Source organism: Penaeus chinensis, chromosome 36 (assembly GCF_019202785.1).
Source record: "Penaeus chinensis breed Huanghai No. 1 chromosome 36, ASM1920278v2, whole genome shotgun sequence".
Classification (NCBI taxonomy): domain Eukaryota; kingdom Metazoa; phylum Arthropoda; class Malacostraca; order Decapoda; family Penaeidae; genus Penaeus; species Penaeus chinensis.
Genome location: NC_061854.1, coordinates 11,020,488 through 11,040,863, shown reverse-complemented (window position 1 = coordinate 11,040,863; position 20,376 = coordinate 11,020,488). Strand labels below are relative to the sequence as shown.

The window sequence follows — 20,376 nt, the reverse complement described above, 5'->3', positions numbered from 1 at the left end:
ATAGCATCTAAAGCTGAGACAGTATCAACTTCAATAGCATCTACAGCTGAAACAGTATCAAATTCAATAGATTCAGATGAAACAGTAATAACTTCAATAGCATCTTCAGCTGAAACAGCATCAAATTCAATACAGTCAGATGAAACAGTATCAACTTCAATAGCATCTTCAGCTAAGACAGCATCAAATTCAATAGCATCTTCAGCTGAGAGAGTATTAACTTCAATAGCATCTTCAGCTGAGACAGTATCAAATTCAATGGCATCTTCAGCTAAGACAGTATCAAATTCAATAGCATCTACAGCTGAGACAGTATCAAATTCAATGGCATCTTCAGCTAAGACAGTATCAACTTCAATAACATCTTCAAATTCAATAGATTCAGCTGAGAGAGTATTAACTTCAATAGCATCTTCAGCTGAGAGAGTATTAACTTCAATAGCATCTTCAGCTGAGAGTGTATTAACTTCAATAGCATCTTCAGCTGAGACAGTATTAACTTCAATAGCATCTTCAGCTGAGACAGTATTAACTTCGATAGCATCTAAAGCTGAGACAGCATCAAATTCAATAGCTTCAGATGAGACAATATCAACTTCAATAGCATCTACAGCTGAGACAGCATCAAATTTAATAGCATCTTCAGCTGAGAGAGTATTAACTTCAATAGCATCTTCAGCTGAGAGTGTATTAACTTCAATAGCATCTTCAGCTGAGGCAGTATCGAATTCAATAGCATTTTCACCAGAGACAGTATCAACTTCAATAGCATCTAAAGCAGAGACAGTATCAACTTCAATGGCATCTGAAGCTGAGACATCTTCAGCTGAGACAGTATCAACTTCAACAGCATCTAAAGCTGAGACACTATCAACTTCACTAGCATCTAGAGCTGAGACAGTATCAACTTCAATAGCATCTTCAGCTGAGGCAGTATCAACTTCAATAGCATCTACAGCTGAGACAGTATCAACTTCAATGGCATTTACAGCTGAGACAGTATCAATTTCAATAGCATTTACAGCTGAGACAGTATCAACTTCAATAGCATCTAAAGCTGAGACAGTATCAAATTCAATAGTATCTTCAGGTGAGAAAGTATCAATTTCAAAAGCATCTATAGCTGAGACAGTATCAACTTCAATAGCATCTTCAGCTGAGACAGTATCAACTTTAATAGCATCTACAGCTGAGACAGTATCAACATCAATAGCATTTACAGCTGAGACAGTATCAACTTCAATAGTATCTATAGCTGATATAGTATCAACTTCAATAGCATCTATAGCTGAGACAGTATCAAATTCAATAGCATCTTCAGCTGAGAAAGTATCAACTTCAATAGCATCTACAGCTGAGACAGTATCAACTTCAATAGCATCTAAAGCTGAGACAGTATCAACTTCAATATCATCTTCAGCTGAGACAGTTTCAACTTCAATAGCATCTAAAGCTGAGACAGTATCAACTTCAATAGCATCTAAAGCTGAGACAGTATCAACTTCAATAGCATCTACAGCTGAAACAGTATCAAATTCAATAGATTCAGATGAAACAGTAATAACTTCAATAGCATCTTCAGCTGAAACAGCATCAAATTCAATACAGTCAGATGAAACAGTATCAACTTCAATAGCATCTTCAGCTAAGACAGTATCAATTTCAATAGCATCTCCAGCTGAGACAGTATCAACTTCAATAGCATCTTCAACTGAGACAGTATCAACTTCAATATCATCTTCAGCTGAGACAGTTTTAACTTCAATAGCATCTAAAGCTGAGACAGTATCAACTTCAATAGCATCTAAAGCTGAGACAGTATCAACTTCAATAGCATCTACAGCTGAAACAGTATCAAAATCAATAGATTCAGATGAACAGTAATAACTTCAATAGCATCTTCAGCTGAAACAGCATCAAATTCAATACAGTCAGATGAAACAGTATCAACTTCAATAGCATCTTCAGCTAAGACAGTATCAATTTCAATAGCATCTCCAGCTGAGACAGTATCAACTTCAATAGCATCTTCAACTGAGACAGCATTAAATTCAATAGCATCTTCAGCTGAGACAGTATCAATTTCAATAGCATCTCCAGCTGAGACAGTATCAACTTCAATAGCATCTTCAGCTGAGACAGCATCAACTTCAATAGCATCTACAGCTGAGAGAGTATTAACTTCAAAAGAATCTTCAGCTGATACAGTATCAACTTCAATAGCATCTTCAGCTGACACAGTATCAACTTCAATAGCATCTTCAGCTGAGACAGTATCAACTTCAATAGCATCTTCAGATGAGACAGTATCAACTTCAATAGCATCTTCTGCTGAGACAGTATCAACCTTACTAACATCTTCAGATAAGGCAGTATCAACTTCAATAGCATCTCCAGATGAGACAGTATCAACTTCAGTAACATCTTCAGCTGAGACAGTATCAACTTCAATAGCATCTTCAGCTGAGACAGTATCAACTTCAATAGCATCTTCAGATGAGACAGTATCAAATTCAATAGCATCTTCAGATGAGACAGTATCAACTTCCATAGCATCTTCAGCTGAGACAGCATCAAATTCAATAGCATCTTCAGATGAGAGAGTATTAACTTCAATAGCATCTTCAGATGAGAGTGTATTAACTTCAATAGCACTTTCAGCTGAGAGTGTATTAACTTCAATAGCATCTTCAGCTGGGACAGTATCAACCTTACTAACATCTTCAGATGAGTCAGTATCAACTTCAATAGCATCTTCAGCTGAGACAGTATCAATTTCAATAGCATCTTCAGCTGAGACAGTATCAACTTCAATAGCAGCTACAGCTGTGACAGTATCAACTTCAATAGTTTCTTCAGCTGAGACAGTATCAACTTCAATAGCATCTTCAGCTGACACAGTATCAACTTCAATAGCATCTTCAGCTGAGACAGTATCAACTTCAATAGCATCTTCAGCTGATACAGTATCAACTTCAATAGCGTCTTCAGCTGAGACAGTATCAACTTCAATAGCGTCTTCAGCTGAGACAGTATCAACTTCAATAGGATCTTCAGCTGAGACAGTATCAACTTCAATAGCATCTTCAGGTGAGACAGTATCAACTTCAATAGCATCTGCAGCTGCGACAGTATCAACTTCAAAAGAAGCTATAGCTGGGACAGTATCAACTTCAATAGCATCTTCAGCTGAGACAGTATCAACTTCAATAGTATCTATAGCTGAGACAGTATCAACTTCAATAGCATTTACAGCTGAGCCAGTATCAACTTCAATAGCATCTACAGCTGAGACAGTATCAACTTCAATAGCATATTCAGCTGAGACAGTATCAACTTTAATAACAACTCCAGCTGAGACAGTATCAACTTCATTAGCATCTACAGCTGAGACAGTATCAACTTCAATAGCATCTTCAGCTGAAACAGTATCAACTTCAATAGCATCTTCAGCTGAGACAGTATCAACTTCAATAACATCTACAGCTGAGACAGTATCAAATTCTATAGCATCTATAGCTGATACAGTATCAAATTCAATAGCATCTATACCTGAGACAGTATCAACTTCAATAGCATCAATAGCTGAGACAGTATCAAATTCAATAGCATCTTCAGCTGAGACAGCATCAACTTCAATAGCATCTACAGCTGAGACAGTATCACCTTCAATAGCATCTATAGCTGAGACAGTATCAAATTCAATAGCATCTACAGCTGAGACAGTATCAACTTCAATAGTATCTACAACTGAGACAGTATATACTTCAATAGTATCTACAGCTGAGACAGTATCAATTTCAACAGCATCTTCAGCTGAGACAGTATCAACTTCAACAGCATCGTCAGCTGAGACAGTATCAACTTCAATAACATCTTCAACTGAGACAGCATCAAATTCAATAGATTCAGATGAAACAATTTTAACTTCAATAGCGTCTCCAGATGAGACAGTATCAAATTCTATAGCATCTTCAGCTGAAACAGCATCAAATTCAATAGAGTCAGATGAAACAGTATTAACTTCAATAGCATCTTCAGATGAGACAGTATCAACTTCAATAGCATCTACAGCTAACCCAGCATCAAATTCAATAGCTTCAGATGAAACAGTGTTAACTTCAATAGCATCTTCAGCTGAGACAGTATCAACCTTACTAACATCTTCAGCTGAGGCAGTATCAACTTCAATAGCATCTACAGCTGAGACCGTATCAACTTCAATAGTATCTTCAGCTGAGACAGTATCAACTTCAATAGCATCTACAGCTAACCCAGCATCAAATTCAATAGCTTCAGATGAAACAGTGTTAACTTCAATAGCATCTTCAGCTGAGACAGTATCAACCTTACTAACATCTTCAGCTGAGGCAGTATCAACTTCAATAGCATCTACAGCTGAGACCGTATCAACTTCAATAGCATCTTCAGCTGAGACAGTATCAACTTCAATAGCATCTAAAGCTGAGACAGTATCAACTTCAATAGCATCTTCAGCTGAGACAGTATCAACTTCAATAGCATCTACAGCTGAAACAGTATCACCTTCAATAGCATCTATAGCTGAGACAGTATCAAATTCAATAGCATCTACAGCTGAGACAGTATCAACTTCAATAACATCTTCAACTGAGACAGCATCAAATTCAATAGATTCAGATGAAACAATTTTAACTTCAATAGCGTCTCCAAATGAGACAGTATCAACTTCAATAGCATCTTCAGCTAACCCAGCATCAAATTCAATAGCTTCAGATGAAACAGTGTTAACTTCAATAGCATCTTCAGCTGAGACAGTATCAACCTTACTAACATCTTCAGCTGAGGCAGTATCAACTTCAATAGCATCTACAGCTGAGACCGTATCAACGTCAATAGCATCTTCAGCTGATACAGTATCAACTTCAATAGCATCTTCAGCTGAGACAGTATCAACTTCAATAGCATCTTCAGATGGGACAGTATCAACTTCAATAGCATCTTCAGCCGAGACAGTATCAAAATCAATAGCATCTTCAGCTAAGACAGTATCAAATTCAATAGCATCTTCAGTTGAGACAGTATCAACTTCAATAGCATCTACAGCTGAGACAGTATCAACTTCAATAGCATCTTCAGCTGAGACAGTATCAACTTCAATAGCATCTTCAGATGGGACAGTATCAACTTCAATAGCATCTACAGCTGAAACAGTATCACTTTCTATAGCATCTATAGCTGAGACAGTATCAAATTCAATAGCATCTACAGCTGAGACAGTATCAACTTCAATAACATCTTCAACTGAGACAGCATCAAATTCAATAGATTCAGATGAAACAATTTTAACTTCAATAGTGTCTCCAAATGAGACAGTATCAACTTCAATAGCATCTTCAGCTAACCCAGCATCAAATTCAATAGCTTCAGATGAAACAGTGTTAACTTCAATAGCATCTTCAGCTGAGACAGTATCAACCTTACTAACATCTTCAGCTGAGGCAGTATCAACTTCAATAGCATCTACAGCTGAGACCGTATCAACGTCAATAGCATCTTCAGCTGACACAGTATCAACTTCAATAGCATCTTCAGCTGAGACAGTATCAACTTCAATAGCATCTTCAGATGAGACAGTATCAAATTCAATAGCATCTTCAGCTGAGACAGTATCAAATTCAATAGCATCTTCAGCTGAGACAGAATCAAATTCAATAGCATCTTCAGATGGGACAGTATCAACTTCAATAGCATCTTCAGCTAACGCAGCATCTTCAGCTAAGACAGTATCAAATTCAATAGCATCTTCAGTTGAGACAGTATCAACTTCAATAGTATCTTCAGCTGAGACAGTATCAACTTCAATAGTATCTACAGCTGAGACAGTATCAATTTCAACAGCATCTTCAGCTGAGACAGTATCAACTTCAATAGCATCTCCAGCTGAGACAGTATCAACTTCAATAGCATCTTCAACTGAGACAGTATCAATTTCAATAGCATCTTCAGCTGAGACAGTATCAACTTCGATAGCATCTTCAGCTGAGACAGCATCAAATTCAATAGCATCTTCAGATGAGACAGTATCAATTTCAATAGCATCTTCAGCTGAGACGGAATCAAATTCAATAGCATCTTCAGATGGGACAGTATCAACTTCAATAGCATCTACAGCTAACCCAGCATCAAATTCAATAGCTTCAGATGAAACAATATCAACTTCAATAACATCTTCAGCAGAGACAGCATCAAATTCAATAGCATCTTCAGCTGAGAGAGTATCAACTTCAATAGCATCTTCAGCTGAGAGAGTATTAACTTCAATAGCATCTCAGCTGAGACTGTATCAACTTCAGTAGCATCTTCAGCTGAGACAGTATCAACTTCAATAGCATCTTCAAGCTGAGACAGTATCAACTTCATAGCATCTTCAGCTGAGACAGTATCAACTTCAATAGCATCTTCAGATGAGACAGTATCAATTCAATAGCATCTTCAGCTGACGAGCAGTATTAAACTTCAATAGCATCTACAGCTGAGAGCAGTATTAACTTCAATAGCATCTTCAGCTGAGACAGCATAAATTCAATAGCATCTTCAGCTGAGACGAGTATCAACTTCTATAGCATCTTCAGCTGAGACAGTATCAACTTCAATAGCATCTACAGCTGAGACAGTATCAACTTCAATAGCATCTTCAGCTGAGACAGTATCAACTTCAATAGCATCTTCAGCTGAGACAGTATCAACTTCAATAACATCTTCAGCTGAGACAGTATCAACTTCAATAGCATCTTCAGCTGAGACAGTATCAACTTCAATAGCATCTACAGCTGAGACAGTATCAACTTCAATAGCATCTACAGCTGAGACAGTATTAACTTCAATAGCATCTACAGCTGAGACAGTATCAACTTCAATAGCATCTACAGCTGAGACAGTATCAACTTCAATAGCATCTTCAGCTGAGACAGTATCTAACTTCAATAGCATCTTCAGCTGAGACAGTATCAACTTCAATAGCATCTTCAGCTGAGAGAGTATCAACTTCAATAGCATCTTCAGCTGAGGCAGTATCAACTTCAATAGCATCTTCAGCTGAGACCATATCAACTTCAATAGCATCTTCAGCTGAGACAGTATCAACTTCAATAGCATCTTCAGCTGAGACAGTATCAACTTCAATAGCATCTTCAGCTGAGACAGTATCAACTTCAATAGCATCTTCAGCTGAGACAGTATCAACTTCAATAGCATCTTCAGCTGAGACAGTATCAACTTCAATAGCATCTTCAGCTGAGACAGTATCAACTTCAATAGCATCTTCAGCTGAGACAGTATCAACTTCAATAGCATCTTCAGCTGAGACAGTATCAACTTCAATAGCATCTTCAGCTGAGAATAGCATCTTCACTGAGACAGTATCAACTTCAATAGCATCTTCAGCTGAGACAGTATCATTTCAATAGCATGCTTCAGCTGAGACAGTATTCAACTTCAATAGCAACCTTCAGCTGAGACAGTATCAACTTCAATAGCATCTTCAGCTGAGATCAGTATCAAACTTCAATAGCATCTTCAGCTGAGACAGTATCAACTTCAATACATCTTCAGCTGAGACAGTAATCAACTTCAATAGCATCTTCAGCTGAGACAGTATCAACTTCAATAGCATTCTCAGCTGAGACAGTATCAACTTCAATAGCATCTTCAGATGAGACAGTATCAACTTCAATAGCATCTTCAGATGAGACAGTATCAACTTCAATAGCATCTACAGCTAACCCAGCATCAAATTCAATAGCTTCAGATGAAACAGTGTTACCTTCAATAGCATCTTCAGCTGAGACAGTATCAACCTTACTAACATCTTCAGCTGAGGCAGTATCAACTTCAATAGCATCTACAGCTGAGACCATATCAACTTCAATAGCATCTTCAACTGAGACAGTATCAACTTCAATAGCATCTTCAGCTGAGACAGTATTAACTTCAATAGCATCTTCAGCTGAGACAGTATCAAATTCAATAGCATCTACAGCTGAGAGTGTATCAAATTCAATAGCATCTTCAACTGAGACAGTATCAACTTCAATAGCATCTACAGCTGAGACAGTATCAACTTCAATAGCATCTACAGCTGAGACAGTATCAACTTCAATAGCATCTACAGCTGAGACAGTATCAACTTCAATAGCATCTTCAGCTGAGACAGTATCAACTTCAATAGCATCTTCAGCTGAGACAGTATTAACTTCAATAGCATCTTCAGCTGAGACAGTATCAAATTCAATAGCATCTTCAGCTGAGACAGTGTATCAACTTCAATAGCATCTTCAACTGAGACAGTATCAACTTCAATAGCATCTACAGCTGAGACAGTATCAACTTCAATAGCATCTACAGCTGAGACAGTATCAACTTCAATAACATCTTTAGATGAGACAGTATCAACTTCAATAGCATCTTCAGCTGAGACAGTATTCAACTTCAATAGCATCTACAGCTGAGACCAGTATCAACTTCAATAGCATCTTCAGATGAGACAGTATCAACTTCAATAGCATCTACAGCTTAGACAGTATCAACTTCAATAGCTCTCAGCTGAGACAGTATCAACTTCAATAGCATCTTCAGCTGAGACAGTATCAACTTCAATAGCATCTTCAGCTGAGACAGTATCAACTTCAATAGCATCTACAGCTGAGACAGTATCAACTTCAATAGCATCTTCAGCTGAGACAGTATCAATTCAATAGCATCTTCAGCTGAGACAGTATCAACTTCAATAGGCATCTTCAGCTGAGACAGTATCAAATTCAATAGCATCTACAGCTGAGAGCAGTATCAAATTCAATAGCATCTTCAGCTGAGACAGTATCAACTTCAATAGCATCTTCAGCTGAGACAGTATCAACTTCAATAGCATCTTCAGCTGAGACAGTATCAACTTCAATAGCATCTTCAGCTGAGACAGTATCAACTTCGAACAGTATCAACTTCAATAGCATCTTCAGCTGAGACAGTATCAACTTCAATAGCATCTTCAGCTGAGACAGTATCAACTTCAATAGCATCTTCAGCTGAGACAGTATCAACTTCAATAGCAGCTTCAGCTGAGACAGTATCAACTTCAATAGCATCTTCAGCTGAGACAGTATCAACTTCAATAGCATCTACAGCTGAGACAGCATCAATTTCAATAGCTTCAGATGAAACAGTATTAACTTCAATAACATCTTCAGCTGAGAGAGCATCAAATTCAATAGCATCTACAGCTGACATTGTATCAACTTCAATAGCATCTTCAGATGAGACAGTATCAACTTCAATAGCATCTTCAGATGAGACAGTATCAACTTCATAGCATCTTCAGCTGAGACAGTATCAACTTCAATAGCATCTTCAGCTGAGACAGTATCAACTTCAATAGCATCTACAGCTGTGACAGTATCAACTTCAATAGTTTCTTCAGCTGAGACAGTATCAACTTCAATAGCATCTTCAGCTGACACAGTATCAACTTCAATACCATCTTCAGCTGAGACAGTATCAACTTCAATAGCATCTTCAGCTGATACAGTATCAACTTCAATAGCATCTTCAGCTGAGACAGTATCAACTTCAATAGCGTCTTCAGCTGAGACAGTATCAACTTCAATAGGATCTTCAGCTGAGACAGTATCAACTTCAATAGCATCTTCAGGTGAGACAGTATCAACTTCAATAGCATCTGCAGCTGCGACAGTATCAACTTCAAAAGAAGCTATAGCTGGACAGTATCAACTTCAATAGCATCTTCAGCTGAGACAGTATCAACTTCAATAGCATCTACAGCTGAGACAGTATCAACTTCAATAGCATCTTCATCTGAGACAGTATCAACTTCGATAGCATCTTTAGATGACACAGTATCAATTTCAAAAGCATCTTCAGCTGAGACAGCATAAAATTCAATAGCATCTTCAGCTGAGACAGTATCAACTTCAATAGCATTTTCAGCTGAGACAGTATCAATTTCAATAGCATCTTCATCTGAGACAGTATCAACTTCGATAGCATCTACAGCTGAGACAGCATCAAATTCAATAGCTTCAGATGAACCAGTATTAACAATAGCATCTTCAGCTGAGACAGTATCAACTTCAATAGCATCTTCAGCTGAGACAGTATCAACTTCAATAACATCTTCAGCTGAGACAGTATCAACTTCAATAGCATCTTCAGCTGAGACAGTATCAACTTCAATAACATCTTCAGCTGAGACAGTATCAACTTCAATAGCATCTTCAGCTGAGACAGTATCAACTTCAATAGCATCTTCAGCTGAGACAGTATCAACTTCAATAACATCTTCAGCTGAGACAGTATCAACTTCAATAGCATCTACAGCTGAGCCAGTATCAATTTTCTTAATTGCAGCTTCTGTTGAGATAGCAATTCCAGTGTCAGCTATAACAGTATCAACTACTTCTAATGCAGCCTCAGTTGTAGCTTCAACTGCAGTTTCAGTTGAGATATCACCTTCAAGAGCACCTGCAGTTCCAACAATATCAGTTTCCCCAACAGATTTATTTGTGACAGTATAAACTTCCTTAACAGCTATTTCAGCTGAGACAAAAGCAGCTTCAGCATCAAATTCTTCAACTATAGTTTTAGCTAAGACAGCATCAACTTCAAATGCAGCTTCTGTTGAGATAATATCCCCAACACCTGCTACTATGACAGTGTCAAGTTCCTCAACTACAACTTCAGTGGTGATAGTATCAACTCTCTCAACAAAAACTTTATCTGAGACAGTATCAACATCAACTCCAGCATCAGCTGTCGCAGTTTCAATTTCCTCAACAGCAACTTCATCTGAGACAGTATCAACTTCTTCAACAGCAACTTCATCTGAGATAGAATCAACTTCCTCAACTGCAACTTCATCTGAGACAGTATCAACTTCTGCACCTCCATCCAAGACAGTATCAACTCCTGCAACTTCATCTGAGACAGTATTAACTTCCTCAACTACAGCTTCATCTGTGACAGTTTCAACTTTAAGAGCAACTTTATCCAAGATAACTTCCTCTACATCTTCAGTTGAGACGGTATCAACTTTCTCAACTGCAACTTCAGCTGTGACTGCATCAACTTTCATAACTGTAACTTCATCTGAGACAGTATCAACCATACCTGCAGTTTCAGCTAAGAAAGTATCATCCTCAACTGTAACAACATCGAGTAAGACAGCTGATGCATTATCACATTCAGTTGAGACAGTCACACATTCACTTGCATCCTCAGCTGAGACAGCATCAGCTTTAACAGCACCTGTTACTGTGATAGTATCAACTCTCTCAGCTGAAACTTCATCTGAGACAGCATCAACTTCCTGGACTGCAGCCTCATCTGAGACAGTATCAACTGCAACTTCTAATGAGATAATGTCAACAGCACCTGTTACTTTGGCAGTATTAACTTCAACTGAAACTTCAGCTGAGGCAGTATTAACTTCAACTGAAACTTCAGCTGAGGCAGTATTAACTTCTACAACTTCATCTGTAACAGTATCAATTTCCTCAACATCTGCTTCACCTGTGACAGCATCAACTGCCTCACCAGCAACTTCATCCAAGACAGTATCAACTTCAACATCAACTTTAACTGATACTTCATCTAAGGCAGAATAAATTTTCTCAACATCAGTTTCACTTGTGACAGTTTCAACTTCCTCAACTGCAACTTCATCTAAGACAGTATTAACTTCTACAACTTCATCTGTAACAGTATCAATTTCCTCAACATCAGCTTCACCTGTGACAGTGTCAACTTTCTTAACTGCAACTTCAACTATGACAGTATCAACTTCCTCACCAGCAACTTCATCCAAGACAGTATCGACTTCCTCAACATCAACTTTAACTGCAACTTCATCTAAGGCAGAATAAATTTCCTCAACATCAGTTTCACCTGTGACAGTTTCAACTTCCTCAACTGCAACTTCATCTATGACAGTATCAACTTCAACTGTGATAGTATCAACTCTCTCAACAACAAATCCATTTGAGACAGTATCAACTTCAACTACAGATTCACCTGTGCCAGTTTCAATTTCCTCAACAGCAATTCCATCTGAGACAATATCAAGTTCAACTGCAAGTTCAGCTGTGACTGTATCAACTTTCTGAACTGCAGCTTCATCTGAGATAGCATCAACTTCAACTGCAATTTCAGCTGAAGAAGTATCATCTTCAACTCTAACTTCTAATGAGACAGTATCAACTCCCTTAACAACTTCATCAACTTCCTTGACTGCATCTTCATGTGAGACAGTCTCAACTGCAACTTCTAATGAGATAATGCCATCTTCAACAGCACCTGCTACTGTGACAGTATCAACTTCCTCAATTGAAACTTCAGCTGTGACAGTATCAACTTCCTGCTTAGGAACTATATCTGAGACAGTATTCACTTCTACAACTTTATCTGAGACAGTTCCACCTGTTCCAACTTCCTCAACTGCAACTTCAGCTATGACAGTATCAACTTCCTCAACAAATTTATCTAAGACAAAATCAGCTACTTCAATATCAGTTTTATCTGTGACATTTTCAATTTCCTTAACTGCAACATCATCTGAGACAGAATCAACTTCCTCAATTGCAACTTCTGCTGTGACAGTATTAACTTCCTCAACAGCAACTTTATCTGAAGTATCAACTTCAGCAACTTCATCTGAGACAATTTTATCTTCAACTGCAGCTTCAGCTGTGACAGTATCAACTTCAACTGTACCTTCAGCTATGACAGTACCAACTTCCTCAACTGTACCTTCAGCTGTGACAGCATCAGCTTCCTCAACTGCAGCTTTATCTGAAACAATATCTTCAACTGCTGCTTCAGCTGTGGCAGTATCAACTTCCTCTGCAACTTCAGTTGAGGCAATATCTTCCTCAACTGCTGCTTCAGCTGTGGCAATATCAACTTTCTCAATTGCAGCTTCAACTGAGACAGTATTAACCTCCTCTACAACTTCAGCTGATACAGTATCAACTTCTGCATCAACTTTGACAGGTGCCCAAGTTAAAACAGTATCAACTTCCTCAACAGTACCTATAGTCATGACAGTATCAATTTCATCTGAGACAGAATCAACCTCCTCAATTGCAGTTTCAGGCGAGATAGTATCAGCTTCCTCAAATGCAGCTTCTACAAGGATAGTATGACCTTTAACAGTATCTGGAGCGTCAGGTAAGCCAGTGTCAGCATCCACAAATGCATAGCCAGTTGTAATAGTTTCAATTTCCTCAGGTTCACCTGAGACTGTATAAACTTCAACTACAGCTTCTGCTGATGCCTTATCAACTTTCTCACACACTTCAGTTGAGATAGTATCAAGTTCAATTACATCAGCTGAGACAGTAACAACTTCCTCAACTGCAGCTTCAGCTGTAACAGTATTAACTTCCTCAACTGCAGCTTCAGCTGTAACAGTATTAACTTCCTCAACTGCAGCTTCAGCTGTAACAGTATTAACTTCCTCAACTGCAGCCTCAACTGCAGCTTCAGCTGTAACAGTATTAACTTCCTTAACTACAGCTTCAGCTGTGACAGCATCAACTTCAATTGAAGCTTCGTCTGACACAATATCAACTTTAACTGAGACAGTATCACCTTCCTCATCTGTAACTTCAGCTGTGACAGTATCAATTTCCTCAACTGCTGCTTCAGCTGAAACAATATCAATATCCTCAAATGCTGCATGAACTTCTTCAACTGCAATTTCATCTGAGGCAGTATCAACTTCAATTGTACCTTCTGATGAGACAACTTCAATTGCAGATTTAGCTGAGAAAGTAACTTCATGTGCAGAATTAGTTGGGACATTATCAGCCTTCTCAAGTGCTCCTTCGGGTGAAACAGCAGCTTTAGCTGAGAAAGTATCACTTTCAACTGCAACTTCAGATGAGACAATAGCAACTTCAATTGGGACAATATCAGCTTCTTCAAACACTGCTTCATCTGAAACATGAACTTCAACTGCAGATTCAGCTGAGACAGTATCAATGTCCTCACCTGCAACTCTAGCTGAGACATTATCAACTTTCACTGAAGCTTGCTCAACTTTAGTTTTGTCTGTATTACCTTCTTTAATTGCATATTCATCTGAGACAGTATTAATTTCCATTACAGCTGATAGAGTAATAACTTCCTCAGATGCTGCTTCAACTGAAACAGAATGAACTTCAACTGCATCAACTTTAACTGAATTTTCATCTGAGACAGTATCAATTTTCATTGAAGCTTCATCAGAGACAGTAACAAATTCCTCAAATGCTGCTTTAAATGAAACATCATAAACATCAACAGCAGCTTTCACTGTGACATCTTCAATTGCAGCTTCAACCGAGACAGTATCAACTTTCATTGCAGCTTCATCCAAGACAATATCAACTTCCTCAAAGGATGCTTCATCTGAAACATAATGAACTTCCTCAACTGCAGCTACAGATGAAATACTATCAACTGCAGTTTCAGCTGAGACAGTATCAATTTTCATTAAAGCTTCATCTGAGACTGTAATAACTTCCTCAAATGCAGTTTCATATGAAACAGCATGACCTTCAACTGCAGCTTCCACTCTGACATCTTCAATTGTAGCTTCAACTGAGACAGTATCAATTTCCTCAAATGCTGCTTGTGCTGAAAAAGCTAGAACTTCAACTACAGCATCATCTGAGACAGTACCTTTCACCACAGCTTCATCTATGACAATATCAACTTCTTCAAATGCTGCTTCGACTGAAACAAAATTAACTTCCTCAACTGCAACTACATCTGAGATACTGTCAACATCAACTCTGACAGAGTCAAACTCCTCAACAGCAATTTCAGCTGTGACAGCCTCAATTACATCAACTCCCACTTCAGCTGTTGCACTATCAACTTTTTCAATAACTGCTTCAGTTCTAAAAATGTTATTTTCCTCTAATGCAACATCAACTAACTTTACTGCAGTTTTAGCTGCCACTGTATTATCTTCAGCTATAGTTTCAACTATGACAGTATCAACTTCCTCAACAGAAGATTTATTTGTTAAAATTCCAACCTCAACAACTGCTGCTTCAGCTGTGATACTATCAGTTTCCTCAACAACATTTTCATCAGACACAGTAATAACTCCCTCAACTTTTACTGGTACAGCATTAGCCTTTTCTACTGCAACATCAACTACAGCTTCAGTTGAGACAGTATCAAGTCCTTCAATAGTTGTCTTAGTATCAGCTTCAGTGACAGCTTCAGTTATGACAGCATCAGCTCCCTCAATTGCAGTTTCAACTGTGACAGTACCAACTACCTCACCAGCAGTGTCAGTTGAGACAATAATCCTTTCAATTGCAGTTTTAACAGCAATGGCATCAAATGTAGAATCACCCTTGACTGCAGCAGATTGACCTAAGACCGTATCAGCAGTTGACTTGATCACAGTTCCAGTTAAAACTTCAACTGCAGCTTCAGCAGTTACTGTCTCAGCTCCCTGAACAGCAGTTTCAGTTGAGATATTATCTTCTGCAACTGCAACTTCCATTGAGATTGCATCAACCTGCTCAACAGCAACTTCTTTTGAGACATCAACATGCTCAATTACAATTTCTGTTGAGACAGCAGCAAGTTCCTCCTTAGCGGTGTCAGTACCAACTTTAAGAGCTGCTTTAGTTATGACAGCATCAATTCCATGAACAGCAGCTTCAGTTGTAGCTGTATCAATCATCTCAAGATCAAAGACAGATGTGGGAATTTCCTCGTTAACTTCCTCAACTTCAGTGCCTGCTGGGTCTATATTAGCTTCATTAACAACAGCTTCAACTGTGACAGTATCAACTTCCTCAACCTCAGTTTCAGGTGAGATTTTATCAAATTCAACTCTAACTTTGTCTGAAATAGTATCAACTTTAGCTGAGGCAATTTTAATCTCAACAGAAACTTCATCTTTGGAAATATCAGCTTCTCTAACTGCAGGTTCAACTGAGACAATATTAGTTTTCCCAACAGAAGCATCAGCTGAGAAAATATGAACTTCAACATTAGTTCCAGATGCAACAGTATCAACTTTCTCAATTACATCATCAACTAAAGCTTCAGCTAAGATATTATCTTCAGCTGAAACGACTGTGATTACAGGTAAGACTGTAGCAGTTTCACTAATACCAGCTTCAGGTGAGGCAGTATTAATTTCAGCAAGAACTTCAGCTGAAACACTTTCAAGCTTAGCAAAGAAGGTCTCATCATCATCATCAAAAACCTCTTCAGTTGTGCCAGTATCATCTTTATCCACTTTTACAGCTTCAACTACAGCAGTAACAATTTCCTCATAGACAAAGCCATCTGCAACTGTATCAACTTCATCTGCAACTTCATTCAAGAGAGTATCAACTTCAGATTCAGATTCAGTTAAGACGGCATGAACTTCCACAATTGCATCAGCACTGACAATATCAACTTCTACTACAGCTTCAGCTCTAACAGCAGCAATTTCTTCAACTACAGTTTCAAATGAGACAATACCAACCTCCTCAACTATAGATTCAGGTGAGACAATATCAACTTCCTCAACCACAAACTCAGGTGAGACAATATCAATTTCATCTGTAAGTTCAGCTACATGGGTATGGACTTCATGTATCATTTCATCTAAGCCTATTGCAGAAAAAATATCAACTTCCTCACCAACAGTTCCAACTGTGAAAGAACCATCTGCTTCAATTGTTCCTTCAGCTGTGATGGTATCAACAGCATTGATTTCGCTGACAGATGCATCTGCATCATTTAAAACATTTGATTTGACAATCTCTCCAGTTGATAAAGTATACACATCTCTAATTACATCTTGATGTAACAATACTTCTTCACCAAAAACTTTGGATGACTGAGTATCCCTCTCATGCACTAAATGTATATGGGTATCAAATTTCTCATCAATCATATTGTTAGATATTTCATCATGAGACTCAAATTCTGCTGTTACTTCTTTAGATTCAAGTGGTATGACATCACTATCATGTTCAATGACATTTCCAAAAGTGATGGTTTCATTCAAAATAGAATTCACCGGCTCTACTGAAGACTTGCTAGAAATTAAATCCATTTCTTTATCTAAAGACTTGGACAGAAAGTTACTGTCTTTATCATCAGATGATGTGAGCAATAGTTGATCCTGAATTTTGGGCATTTCTATTGCATCACTTCTATCAACCTGATATTCAACATTATTAATTTCATTTTTCTTCTCTAAAGAATTAAAAGTACTGACTAAACCTTGTGATTCACCAAAAATATCACTTTGATCTGATAGAGATAGTTGCCTTAAAAAACTCTCTGGCTCTTCCTCTACTGACACTTTATATAAAGAATTTGGCAAATCTACAGTAAGTACATCCTCTTCCCTATTTTGAATATCATTATCATTTGTTCCTTTGGCATATGGGACAGAAGGAACTTCATCATAACAATTTGGATCTAAATTGGTCTTACTTGGAACACTTTTCCTCTGTGCTAAAAGTTCAAGCTTTTCTTCAAAATATTCAGGAGTTACATCCTCCTGACCAACATCAGTGAAGAGTTTCTCAATTAATTTGATAGCACCATGAACATTTTTCTTACGAGTGTTATGACCTATAATGCTGTTTGTTAGTAATTTAAGGAAGGAGTCATCAGTTCTAAAATGTGCACAAATAAGGTGATCTGTGTCATTTGACACTAAACCTGTTAGGTGCAATAAGTTAATACCAAATGCTTTTGCTTGAAACTCACCTGCAAGATGTGCTAAGTTCTCAGGGTCTACACTAGGAGTTGGTTCTGCAAACAGTGGCCGTGCAGTACTGGGCCCTAATTCTTCCTGCTCGTTGTCTGAGGAGGCAGGAGGATCATCTACATCAGAAACACTGTTAACTTCTAAAAGGTCACTATAAACAACTGAAGGCTCAGTAAAATCACTTGGAGCAGATTTATGAACACCATTATCAATGACAGACTTTACTTCAAAATTTGGCAATTCTCTAGAAACAACATTTAACTGCTCCATCTCACCAAGCTCTGAAGGACTATCTTCAACTCTTGAAGGACTATCTTCTACTTCAGAGGACACCAACAGAGGGGATTCTACACTTTGTGCTTCAGTATCTACGGTTGGTTGATGGTTATGGTCAGTGTTAGTTACACTCTCACCAGTAACACCAGCACTATTACTGCTACTGTCACTTGCAGAAACATTCACATTTTCTGTAATGGAGGATGCTACATTTGAAGGAATGATTTTCTTTTCTAATTTACTTTGATCATTTTTCACAGTTTTGTTCTTATGAGACCTTTTTTCCCTTCTTGAGGTCTCATTTGAAGATAAACTATTGGAAGAAATACCATTATCTATACCTTCAGTAGGTATATCTTGACCTTCAGACTCCTTATCCTGTGTATCTTCACTGGTTGCTAAAGCATCTCTTGCTGTAGCAGTACTAAGGCTTTTGCTACTCTCTAACACATGCTCATCCTCCTTACTTTCTTTTTCCATATGCAAGCCATATGGTTCATGCTCTCTACTACTATCCCTCTTACTACCAGAGTCAGAAACTGCTATTCCCCCACTATTCTCACTATCCACAGTATCATGCAATTCATTTGCTCTAACTGAAATAGAACTAGTTTCATCTACACTGTCTGGAAGAAGCTGTGTGGCTTTTATGTCTAACTCTTCTTCAAAGCTCTTTTCTTTTAGTTTGTCACTACTTTCTATAACATTCCCAGTACTTCCTACACTTATATTAGGCCCATCACCAACAAGCAACATATCCATACCTGAACTCTGATCTGAATCCTCTTCAGCATTATCATATGCATCACTAGGGGTAAGGGTGTCATCTGTTGAAGTAAGGTCATCTGTGAATGCCTGAGGGTTAGGCACAACTGTGGCATCAGGACTGGACTCTACCGTGGGAGGGCCATCTTGTACTGCATGGGGTTTATAAGCTGTATCATCTACATCAGAAGCAGGAGGCTCATACTGATCTACAAGGGTATTTTCAGCATCCGAGGGCACAGAAGACACAGTAGGATCAGCAGTTTGTTCTGACTCCACTGGGCTTCCTTCCTCAGAAACCACATTTAGCTTTACATCACTTTTATCCTGAGAGTCTCTGTCAGATTCCATAAAATCAGATTCTGATGAGGGGTTTTCAGACTCCTCATTAGTATCTTCAGAACTTCCAAACCAAGATGAAAAGAAACCTGTACTTTCCTCTTCTGCTTCAGGTTCCTGAGTGACTACTTCCTCTATGATTGACTCAGGTTTTGGTACCATGAAGTCTGATTTATCTTCATCTTTCGAATCCTTTTCATTTGAATCATGCAAAGGTAACTGAGCATCTCCATCATTGTCTTCACTTTTCCTGCTCTCTAAATCATTATTTTCTTGCACTTCACCTGATTCACCAAACCAAGAAGTCACAGAAGTTGCAGCTTGAGCAATCCAAGACGATGAAGTAGGACTGATATCTGGTTTAGAATCAACCAAAATAATATCACTCTGATCTGTGAAAAGCTGTGTTACACTCTCTGTAGGCTCTGGATTTAAATCATGCACTACAGTCTCACTCTCCAACTCTGATTCATCAGAAGTTGCACTGTCTAGACTCTGTGTGACTGTCGGTTCAGTTGCATCAAAGGCATTCACATCAGTCACAGTGAAAGTATCCGTTATGATGGGAGGTGTTTGTGCAGATGAATATTCCTCATTTACTACAGAAGAAGAGTCAAGGTGAATAGATGACTCCGCTATAACTGATGGAACTTCAGCAGGTGGTGGGTCGTCAAAATATATTGTAGTGCCATCAATAACTTCATAATCAGGTGACGATGGTGTGGGAGTTGGGGAAGGCATATCTCCAATCTGAGAGCTAGTTTCCAGTGGATCTGGTTCTCCATCAGACACCGTTTCACTTTCAGCTTGTTCCTGCAACTCATTCTGAAGGGAAGCATTTTCTGAGTCAATTCGTTCATCTTTACTTTCAACACTCTCTGATTTTACTTCAGGATCCACTACTTTTTGGTCTTCCTCAACAGAAGTACTGCCATCAATACTTCTATCCTTCACTTCTTCAGACCCTTCATTATCATCACCTGTTTGTTCATCCACTTTCACCTCCTCCACTTCCTCAGATTCACTTCCTTCATCTTCTCCCTCTTCTGGTGCTGGTTCATCTGTTGGGGAATTATCTTTTGTTATGTCTTTATCTTCCTCTCCCTGTTCTAACTTTTCATTGGAGGACTGAGCTTCTTCCACATTTTTCTCTTCTTTACCTCCAACTTCATCTGGTATTTCTTCTTTTTGTTCATCTTCCAGACTTAAGCCTTTTG

At 38.3% G+C, this 20,376-nt stretch overlaps 3 protein-coding genes across 3 annotated transcripts in view; 2 read left to right on the top strand and 1 right to left on the bottom strand.

Moving 5' to 3' along the window:
• The first annotated feature begins 10,700 nt into the window (after window positions 1-10,700).
• On the top strand, window positions 10,701-12,130 carry LOC125044828 (streptococcal hemagglutinin-like). Its single transcript, XM_047641788.1, is given in 1 exon segment — window positions 10,701-12,130. A coding segment is annotated over 1 exon segment (1,215 nt). The 3' UTR covers window positions 11,916-12,130.
• Window positions 11,976-14,453, top strand: LOC125044827 (putative GPI-anchored protein pfl2). The gene is made up of 6 exons (XM_047641787.1): window positions 11,976-12,126; window positions 12,163-13,041; window positions 13,204-13,218; window positions 13,312-13,670; window positions 13,761-13,881; window positions 14,338-14,453. Exons 1-6 carry the CDS (start codon window positions 11,976-11,978, stop codon window positions 14,451-14,453), a joined length of 1,641 nt encoding a protein of 546 aa, XP_047497743.1.
• Window positions 14,454-14,472: 19 nt separating this feature from the next.
• The window catches only part of LOC125044826, a 6,989-nt gene continuing 1,085 nt past the window's right edge, over window positions 14,473-20,376 (bottom strand). Inside the window, exons 4-6 of the mRNA XM_047641786.1 lie at window positions 20,320-20,376; window positions 14,555-20,139; window positions 14,473-14,505 (exon numbers count right to left, since the gene is read on the bottom strand). The exon at window positions 20,320-20,376 is cut by the window's right edge and continues 247 nt beyond it. Coding sequence (XP_047497742.1) covers window positions 14,473-14,505; window positions 14,555-20,139; window positions 20,320-20,376 — 5,675 coding nt within the window. The remainder of the gene's footprint in view (window positions 14,506-14,554; window positions 20,140-20,319) is intronic.

Coding starts and splice junctions, on each gene's coding strand:
- LOC125044827 (XM_047641787.1), top strand. CDS start 11,976: ATGACAGTATCAACTTCAACTGTGATAGTATCAACTCTCTCAACAACA. Junction 12,127..12,162: donor AATATCAAGTTCAACTGCAA/GTTCAGCTGTGA, acceptor TCTGAACTGCAG/CTTCATCTGAGATAGCATCA. Junction 13,671..13,760: donor CTGTAACTTCAGCTGTGACA/GTATCAATTTCC, acceptor ATTTCATCTGAG/GCAGTATCAACTTCAATTGT.